The 10,827-nt window shown below is 43.2% G+C and overlaps 1 protein-coding gene across 2 annotated transcripts in view; it reads right to left on the bottom strand.

Annotated features, from left to right (window-relative positions):
- Positions 1 to 1,210: 1,210 nt before the first annotated feature.
- LOC140201171 (inactive phospholipase D5-like) overlaps positions 1,211 to 10,827 on the bottom strand; it is a 174,896-nt gene continuing 165,279 nt past the window's right edge. For both annotated transcript variants that reach the window (XM_072264855.1, XM_072264859.1), the window contains one exon: positions 1,211 to 6,532. In XM_072264855.1, coding sequence (XP_072120956.1) covers positions 6,306 to 6,532 — 227 coding nt within the window. In that variant the 3' untranslated portion in view covers positions 1,211 to 6,305. The remainder of the gene's footprint in view (positions 6,533 to 10,827) is intronic.

Here is a 10,827-nt window from a genome sequence, read left to right as displayed (position 1 = left end):
AAGGCAGCATCCATCATTAAGAACCCCTACCACTCAGGATATAGACTCTTCTCATTGCTACCATCAAGGAGGAGGTACAGGAGCCTGAAGACACACACTCAGCATTTTAGGAACAGCTTCTTCCCCTCCACCACTGGATTTCTGAATAAGCAATGAACCCATGAACACTACGTCAGTATGTTTTGCTCTCTCTGCACTACTTAATGTTTTAATATATTTCTTATAGTATATTTTATGCATTGCACTGTACTGCTGCCACAAAACAACAAATTTGACATATGTCAGTGGTAATAAATCTGAGTCTGACCCCACATCAAGTTGGGTAACTATTCAGGCTTTCTTGGAGATTGTCTATGTGGGTGTTAGTGTCTTGAACAGGTTATGCTGGGACGAGAATGGGTTTAGGACCCCGTTTTGGAAATTGACCGACACGGCTCTGATTTTCAGGACTAGCTTAAAATGTGGACAGAAACAGAAGCTGTTGACATTGCTAGGTGATTGGAACACTGATTGAATTTTCTGGGGAGGTAAGAAGAAACTTCTTTTTCCTTAGGCATGGAATTCATCACATATGAGGACCATGAAAACAAAGTTGGTGTTGATGGAATTGGATGGACACATGGGAAAGAATAATTTGTAGGCAAATAACACAGAAAGAGAAGGGGTACACCTCTCAAAGTTAAACCCTATGCACCCGTTGTGAGAGGAGGAAATGGGTCAGGCCAGCCAACAAGACTCTTGTGAAGCTGTACAGGCCAATCCCCTGTACAGAGGATATAATGAGTTACAGAAACATTGATGAACTCCAACCAGACCATTGACTTTGGACAATGGAGACGGGAGGTCATCAATGGCCTACGTTCCACGGAGATCTAAGGGTGCCAAGAAGAAGAAGGGGAATGAGGCTGAAAAGCCTTCTCCACCAGGAGCAAGCCATAGTGATCACCTTCTACATCCTAACTACTCTGTGCCTCTGTAATTCATGACTTCAACAGAGCCTAACAAGTGGCTGTTTCTCAAACAGTAAAAGCAGGAGCTGGAGCCAGAAAGGGAGAGCAACAGAGTTCAAGATGATTTTCCACATAAATACTTAGGTGTTTTAAGGCTTGAATCTTTTGGCTTTTCAACTAAAAACCAAAAAAACCTCCAAAAGCATACTTAAAAATATCAGTTTTTATTTTTTTTTACATTAATAGAATACTATGTCGGCATATATTTGGTAACAACAACCATGCATTTTGTTTTCAGAATGTGGTTTTGAAAGTATTGACACTGTGTGCATGGACACCAACCAACAGTACACATAAATCCGTTTATGATCACTTCATGAAATGTACTGGCCAGTGAGTTCGGGGTAACCACAGGGAAAAAAAAACCCATAGGCAGACATAAATAGTTGTAATTTACTGTCAGAAGCAATTTTGATGCAAACTGAAAATTAATGCATATAACTAAAACTCTACCCGAAATTTTCCAACTAAATGACCTTAAACGGAACTATATAAAAAAATCGCCAAGAAATTCAAGCCATTTGCAGCATGCACCCAGCAAAAATAATGTTTCAATTTTGCCCTTTTGGGGGGGGGGGCGGCGGTTCATCACCTGGGTTGTACACTCACAATATTTTATGGTTCATGGTTTTAAACTGTTGTCACCTTAGGGTTAGGTTTAAGTTAACTCTAAAACAAGGGCAAAAACCGCTGGAGAAACCCAGTGGGCTCAGCAGCATCTGTGGAGGTGAAGGATAAGATGTTAGCCCTGATGCACAGTCTCAACCCAAAAGGTCGATCATCCCGCTGCCTCCACAGATGTGACTCAACCCGTTGAGGTCCCTCACAGATTTTCTTTTGCTCTGGATTGTAGAATCTACAGTATCATAGGTCCTCGTTAGGAACAGAAGTGGCAGGAGTAGGTTGCGGCGCCTCGAACCTCCTCTGCCACTCAACTATGTGTTAGGGCTGCTTGGAAATTGGCCCACAACTCTACTTTCCTGCCCAGTTCCTCATAAATTTTTACGCCTCCTTTAGACCAAAGATTGCTCAGTCTTGAATATATTCACTGATATAACCTCCAGCACTCTCTCAGGTAGAGAATTCCAAAGATTCACAGGGTACTATGAGAGAAAAATAGGCTTCATTTCCATCTGAAATACATGACCCCTAATTCTGAATGATTCTCCTATTTTTACCCCCAGCAGGGGTAATATCCTTTCAGCATCTACCCTGTCAACTTCCCTCAGAATCTTGGATCTTTCAGTAAGATTGCCTTTCTTCTGACAGCGACATACACAAAATGCTGGAAGAACTCTATAGGCCAGACAGCATCTGTGGAGGGAAATAAACAGTTGATGTTTCAGGCCGAGACTCTTCATCAGGACATCAAGCCATTCATCCATAAACCCAAACTGGTGAATCATCTCTGCACTGTCTCCGAAGTAAATGTTTTTTGATCCAGGAGACCTGCTAAATTCCTCCAACCAACACACATCAAAGTTGCTGGTGAATGCTGCAGGCCAGGCAGCATCTCTAGGAAGAGGTATAGTCGACGTTTCAGGCTGAGACTCTTCATCAGGACTAACTGAAGGAAGAGTTAGTAAGAGATTTGAAAGTTCCTCCAGCATGTTTTGTGTGTTTACCAAAGCTGGCTGCATTTTGTGGTTGTGCTTTCATAATAATCTACTTTGCAGCCACAATGGTTACTAGGCATTGCTATCTACACTCAGAGGCCACATTACTAGGCTTGTTAATGCAAATATCTAATCAGCCAATCATACATAAAAGCATGCAGACATGGTCAAGAGGTTCAGTTGTTGTTCAGAGCAAACATCAGACTGGGGAAGAGTTGTGATCAGTTACTTTGACCATGAAATGATTGTTGGTGCCAGATGGGGAGGTTTGAGTACCTCAGCAACTGCTGACCTGCTGGGACATTCATGCACACAGTCTCTAGAGTTTACAGAGAATGGTGTGAAAAATAAAAACATACAGTGAATGGCAGTCTGTGAGTGAAAACGCCTTGTTACTGACAGTGGCCAGAGGAAAAGGGCCAGACTGGTTCAGGCTGACGGGAAGGAGACAGTTACTCAAATAACCACACGTTACAACAGTGGTGTGCAGAACAGCATCTCTGAATGCACAACATGTTGAACCTTGAAGTGGATGGGCAACAGCAGAAGAAGACCATGAACATAAACTCAGTGACCACTTGATTAGATATAGGAGGTGCCTGATAAGGTGGTCACTGAGTGCATCTACTCCGTGCCCTTCTCCACAAAGGCCAATGTTCCATTGGCCTCCCTAATCACTGACTGTACGTGCATGAGGACTTCACTGTGTTTGTACCTGGAAATGGGTGAACTGGAGGCACCGAAGGTGCAGTCAACTTCTCCAAGATACTGATAAGAAACTTACGGCACAATATCTGTCGATCGTGAACTCTAGGATTCACCAATGTACGACTTGGGAGGAGACACTACACCGCGCGGTCCAGTTTCAACTGTGTTGTACTGCCTGGCTGCTATTTCCAACTTGTTCCGATTAACACGGTCGAACAGACACTGCTTGGTTTTACTGAAGTGCAAGGGAGAAGTGGGAGCAGTGAGACATGCCAGCTGTAAACAGCGGTGGGGTGGGAATGGGCACCATGGGCAGCTCATGGCTCAGATACCTGGAGATGGCCCCTCTGATGTGAGGAGTGCACTGGATTCAGAAATACCTTCATATCTTAATGATGCCTTAATAAAATGGACAAATAAGTTCCTTGCATTTGGGTGGAGCTCTGACCTCCTATGCTAGCCTGAATACTGATGATGTTCCTGGTAATCCAATCCAATCAAAAATATTGACCATAGAATAGTACAGCACAGGACAGGACAGGTTGTCTGGCCCACAATGTTAGAACATAGAACACAGAAATCTACAGCGCATTACAGGCCCTTCGGCCCACAATGTTGTGCCGACCATGCAACCTACTCCACAAATTGCCTAGGATTTCCCTACCACAGAGCCCTCTATTTTTCTAAACTCCATGTACCTATCTAAGAGTCTCTTAAAAGACCCTGTTGTATCTGCCTTTACCACCATTGCAGGCAGTGCATTCCACACACCCACCACTCCCTGTGTTAAAAACTTAGCCCTTGTATCCCCCTGTACCTACTGCCAAGCACCTTAAAACTAAGCCCCCTTGTGTTAGCCATTTCAGTCCCAAGAAAAAGCCTCTGACTATCCACCCAATCAATGCCTCTCATCATCTTATACACCTCTATCAGGTCACCTCTCATCTCCTGTCACTCCAAGGAAAAAAGGCCGAGTTCACTCAACCTATTCTTATAAGGCACACTCTCCAATCCAGGCAACATCCTTGTAAATCTCCTCTGCACTCTCCCTCTATAGTATCCACATCCTTCCTGTGGTGAGGTGACCAGAAATGAACACAGTACTCCAAGTCGGATCTAGCCAAGGTCTTATATAACTGTAACATAACCTCACGGCTCTTGAACTCAATCCCACGGTTGATGAAGGCCAACATACCATAGTTGTGCCGAACTAACTAAAGTGATTAAATGCCTAACCAAACTAATCCTTTCTGCCTACTTAATGCTCATATCCTTCCATTCCCTGTCTATCCAGGAGCTTTTTAAATGCTCTAATAGTATTTGCCTCCACCTCCACCTGGCAGTGAAGTCCAGACATCCTCCCCATTCTGTGTAAAAAAACTTGCCCCACACATCTCCTTTGATCTTTCACCTTAAAAGCAAGCCCTCTGGAATGAGATATTTCGACCCTGGGAACAGGTACTGGCTCTCTACTCCATCTATATTTTCATTATCTCATGATCTTCTTTCAGGTCTCACCTCAGTCTCCAATGCTCCAGAGAAAACAGCCTAAGTTTGTCTAAGCTATCCTCACAGGCCATGCCCTCTCATCTAGGCAGTAACCTAGGAAGCCCCTTAGAAACATAGAAAACCTACAGCACAATACAGGCCCTTCAGCCCACAATGCTGTGCCGAACATGTACTTACTTTAGAAATTACCCAGGGTTACCCATAGCCCTCTATTTTTCTAAGCTCCATGTACCTATCCAGGAGTCTCTAAAAAGACCCCATCGCATTCGCTTCCACCACCGTCACCAGCAGCTCATTCCATCCACTCACCACTCTCTGCATAAAAAACCTACCCCTGACATCTCCTCTGTACCCACTTTCAAGCACCTTAAAACTGTGCCCTCTCGTGGTAGCCCTTCTGCACCATCTGCAAAGCTTGCACATCCTTCCCATGACGGGGTGACCAGAATTGAATGCCATAAAATAAATGAAGGAAGAAAGTTGGAAAACATTGGAAAATGGGTTGACGTTGTGTTCTACAAGCAGTTGATAATAGGACTGCTATTTTATTTAGCAGGTATTTATTAGAAAGCTTTTTTCTACTTGGGGTATAACTGGAGGTGCTACTCTGTGCAATAAATAATAACTGGAGCGTTATCCTATTTAGCAGCCAGCCCAGTACAGGAGAATCAGCTGTAAGTACTACATCACATACAGAGAGAGGAATAAAAAGATGGCAACATCTGTAAAGATGGAGCTTCTATTCACAAATGATTATATCCAGAAAGCTTCAGTTTGGCTCTGTTTGAGTTGTCATTGTGCTGTGTTGTGTTAATTACATGGACATAAATCTGATGAAAACAAGATGCCCGGTTATAAATGTAGGAATACCATTCGACCATAAAACATAGGAGCAGAATTCGGCCATTTGGCCCATGAATTAATGCCTCACGTCAATTGTTCAGTAAGATTTCAACTCATTTATCTTATATTAAACCCATGTAACTAAGTCATTCCTCTCTGGGTACATAGAGAGGTTATCCAGACCACTGAAACTCTATCTTTACGTTATTACATTAAAGCTCTGATGATCCACTATCTCACTATACAGAAATCCCCATGGTTTAGCATCATCCCAGAGAGGGTGATATTTCCCTGCTCAGGTTTCTGAGTTCCCTTTAAACTTGCCGTGCTTACTGGAAAATTTATTATAATACTGTGTAATGTCTAAAAACAATGAATTAAACATGTGTTGGTGTATTAATTGTATCCAATAGTTCATAAAATCCGCCAGTCCAGAAACAGCAAAATGCCAGATTATTGGAGTTTAATAAAGTTCAGTCAATTTGGAAGTAGATTGGATAAACTGTTTCTCCTTACCCAATTCTCAAGTTCCTGGATTCTATCTTCCCCCTTTTTACTTCCTGTGTGCCTTACACTCCACTGTCTCTTCCTCAAATAAACTGGTTATTAGTCCTCCAGTCTAAATTAAGATGTTTTGTGTTGATATTTTTTTAAGGTTCAGGCATTCCAGAAAGGTATTTATTTCCAAACGTTGGGCATATTTGGAATTCCAGTCTCTCTCAAACAGTGCTTGAAGATCCTCGTGAATTGATGTTGGGTTCTTTAGCCATCTGCTCTGTTTGTGTTCAATGACCAGGCTCACGCCTGTGTTTTTCATATAGTCATTCCCAACCCAGTCAGAGGTACCTGTAAAGCAGTACAAGAGAAACCTTGGTTAATGACCCTATTTACCAATCCACAGCCCAGTTATCAAATCATTCACCAATCAAAATACTCACTTAATAATCCACTCTTCAATCAAGTGTTTCACAATTAATAACTATGTCAAAGCATTGTCAAAGACCCAAAGGATCATAAGACCATAAAATATAGGAGCAGAATTAGGCCATTCGGCCCTTCGAATCTACTCCACCATTTCATCATGTCTGATTTATTATCCTTCTCAACTCCTGCATTCTTCTCGTAACCTTTGATTATTATCATTATGAGGACACACAGTCCCCTTTTATTGTCATTTAGTAATGCATGCATTAAGAAATGATAAAAATGTTTTTCCAGAATGATATCATGAAAACATGTGACAAACTGACTTAAAAACTAACAAAAACCACATAATTATAACATATAGTTACAACAGTGCAAAGCAATACCGTAATTTGATAAGAACAGACCATGGCACAGTAAAAGTCACAGAGTCTCTCGAAAGTCCCATCATCTCACGCAGACGGTAAACCTCCAGTGCCGCCAACTTGCCGATGCAGCATCCCGGAAGTATCCGACCACAGTCCAACTCTGAGTCCGTCTGAAAACTCTGAGCCTCTGACCACCTATTCGACACCGAGCACCAAGCACCATCTCTGCCGAGTGTTTCGACCCCGGCCCCGGCAACAGGAGATACGCAAAGCCGAGGATTTGGGGCCTTTGTCTCCAGAGATTCTCGATCGCACAGTAGCAGCGGCAGCGAAGCAGGCATTTCAGAAGTAACTCCAGATGTTCCTCTGCAATTTCACGACTGTCCCCATCAAATCTGGATTGTGCATGGCCCCTAGTTACACATATCGATATTCATCCTGAACGGCTGCGCGCGCTGCATCGCGTCGCCATCTTCTCCTCCCTCCCTCAAGAACCTAACAATCTCAGCTTTAAGTATACCCAATGACTTGGCCTCCCCAGATGTCTTTGGCAATGAATTCCATAGATTCACCACCCTCTGACCAAAGTAATTCCACCTTATCTCCCGCTATAGACAACATCCTCTCCATCTAGGCCTTTCAACATTTGATAGGTTTCAATGAGACCTCTCTTCATTCTTCTAAGTTCTTTTTATTCATTTATGGGACGTGGGTATCACCAGCTAAGCCAGCATTTATTGCCCATCCCTAGTTGCCCTTGAGAAGGTGGTTCCAGAAAGCACAGGCCCAGGGATATCAAATGCTCCTCATATGATTATCCTTTCACGCCTATAATCACTTTCGTGAACTTCCTTTGAACCCTCTCCAACGTCAGCACATCCTTGCTTGGATAAGGGTCCCAAAACTGCTCACAATACTCCAAGTGTGGCCTCACCAGAGCCTTATAAAGCCTCAACATTACATCCTTGCTTTTAGATTCTAGTCCTCTTGAAAAAAATGCTAACATTGCATTTGCCTTCCTTATCAATGACAAAACCTGCAAGTTAACCTTTAGGGAATCCTGCATAATGACTCTCAAGCTGCTTTACACCTTCAGTTTTTGAATTTTCTCCCCACTGAGAAAATAGTCACTTGCATACATTCGATCAGTCCACAGTATGTATATTATTTATTCCACGATACAGCACAGTGTAGGCTCTTTTGGCCCTTCGAGCAACAGTATCCCAGTAACCATATATATATATACATAAGATTAGCTAATTATACATAAAATTAGCTTATGTAAGCTAATCTTGTATAGTGCCAGGGCAGGAGGGCGCCACTGCAGCACGGGGCGAGCCAGATTTCGGAGTTCAATTCCAGTGCCATTCTGTAAGGAGTCTCCCTGTGGAATGCACTGGTTTCCCCCGGGTGCTCTGGCTTCTTCCCACAGTCCAAAGGTGTACCAGGTAAGTTAATTGGTCATGGTAAATTGTCCTGCAATCAGGGCTGGGTTAATTGGGCTTGTCAGGGGTTGCTGGGGTGGCGAGGCCTACTCCGCACTGTATGTCAGTTAATAACTAATGGAATAAACAAACAAATAGATGATTTGCATAGATAATGTAGACTGACTGAATGCACGCAATTGACGGGAAATGATGAAGTGACAAAGTGACTCTTGGCGAGAGGAACTCTTCTTGGCAGCAGGAGGACATATTAAACCACAGCAGGACAGTGTGAAGTGTGGAGTGGAAGTGCAAAATGACAGTGCATAAGGCAGATGAAGGGTGCTGAGGGGCCGTGGAGAAGAGTGGGGGGGGGCAGTGTTAATGGGTGAAGGTTTTGATCAGCCTGATGGCGAGATGTGCATTCCCAGGAGTTTGAAACTAATATTTCCGTTCCCTGGATTACACGTCCAGCCACATATCTACGAAAGTACTGTGGCCTTTGCTGTATGACTGTGCCGCATATTTTCATCCTGAGACCATGCAATTGTAAGTAATAACATTGCATTGTGTGAGACACATTTTCCAGTGGTACAAATCAAAACAATTGGCAATAGGATGCCACCCAATGCGAAATGCACTAAATTACTACAGAACATGTGATGTCAAAGCTGAATATCCACTTGCCACACACACCACTGCTCGCACTTCTCTGCTGAACTTATAAGCTCTGCCAGGATTCTCAGCTAAATATATTTTGTGGGTTCTTATGCCGTTAAGTGTTTGCTTTATATCTGAAAGCCTATCATACTTGATCACTTTTAATGGTCTTACAGTACTAAGGCAGAGAAACAGGCCCTTTGTCTCAGCTAACCTGTGCCAAACAATCATTCTGCCTCTTCCCATCGACTTGCACCCGGACTATAGTCCTCCGTACCTCTCCCATCCATGGACCTATCCAAATTTCTCTTAGATGTTGAAATTGAACCCACATCCACCACTTCTGCTGTTCCACAATCTCACCACCCTTTGAGTGAAGAAGCTCCCCCTCATACTCCCCTTAAGCATTTCGCCTTTCACCCTTAACCCATGACCTCTATTTCTAATTGTGGCATCACCTGTGTGAATCTGAAGGGTTAACTCCAGTTATTTAACAGTGATTTTGGTCAATAGTAGATAATTGTCGGTAACATGACTTTGACAGACGGATTTAGTATCTAAGTCTTTAGTTTACTGACCACTATCTAAAGACGCTTAGATTCCAATGTATACGTTAAAGTGCAGCCCATGTTTCATGGACAACAAACTTTTTGCTAAGTGTTCCTTCTCAGAATTTTTTTGTTTATGACAGACAGCTTGAAGTTGAAATATAATTTCAGACTACTTGTATCACATGAGAATTTGGAACACACCTCTATAATCAGCCAATTGATCCACAAGGCCAGGCAGAGGAAAGGTGACCTAACAGTCCGCTGGTCAGACCTAGCCAATGCCTACAGATCAATTCCACAAGTCCTCTTCTAGGCTGACCTAGACCACTACCTTGTCCCGCCAGTAACATGAGACATGATCACTAGCTACCTAGGAGGAATCAAGCTATGCTTCACTTCAGCCCACTTTACAACCAGGTGGCAATACCTCCAAAAAAGGATTCCAACCAGCTGTACCATCTCCCCCGTCTTCTTTGGCATGGGTATGAACCTCCTCATATCAGCAGCAGCAGATGTAACCCAAGGCCGGTGTTGGAGCCTGGCATTCGACAACCTGCAGTACAGTGGTTCATGGATGACATCACCGTAACCACTGTAACCCATGTCCAAGCAAGATGGGTATTGCAAACCCTGGACGATGTAGCTACCTGGGGTAGGATGACCTTCAAGGCCAGGAAGTCCAGATGCATGGTTATCAAAAAGGGCAAGGTTACTAGCAAGTTCAGTCTTCAAGTACAGGGAGAAGTACAGTTACCTCATCAAGTAACTGTAGAGAACACCCCGGTGTATGATGCAGGTATCGTGTGGGAATTTGGAGGAGCAAGAAATTAACTTTTATTGAATATAAGATGTTTAATTGCGTAATAGTGCTGACACTCAGCAATAGTTCAACTAAGCCAAAAATATTTTGTTGATGATTTTCATTTCTACTCTGAGGCTTTTCGCTTATGTGTCCAACAATAATCAGCCAGCATTGATGGATTCCATTTGCCCTTATACCGTTTCTCCATGACTACAATGGCCTGGTGAAACCTTTCACCATGCTCATCACTGACTGTGCCGAGATTTGCAGGGAAAAAGTCTAAATGGGAACGTAGAAAATGAATCTTTGGTGACACGTTGCACTTCATGGTTCTGTTTGCTTGAAGTATGTTGTCAACCAGCTGCATGTAGTTTGGTGCTCTGTAGTTGCCAAGAAAATTTTCAACCACACC

The sequence above is a fragment of the Mobula birostris genome, chromosome 8, assembly GCF_030028105.1.
Source record: "Mobula birostris isolate sMobBir1 chromosome 8, sMobBir1.hap1, whole genome shotgun sequence".
Classification (NCBI taxonomy): domain Eukaryota; kingdom Metazoa; phylum Chordata; class Chondrichthyes; order Myliobatiformes; family Myliobatidae; genus Mobula; species Mobula birostris.
The sequence above is the reverse complement of the archived record's forward strand: the minus strand, read 5'-3'. Positions and strand labels throughout refer to the sequence as shown.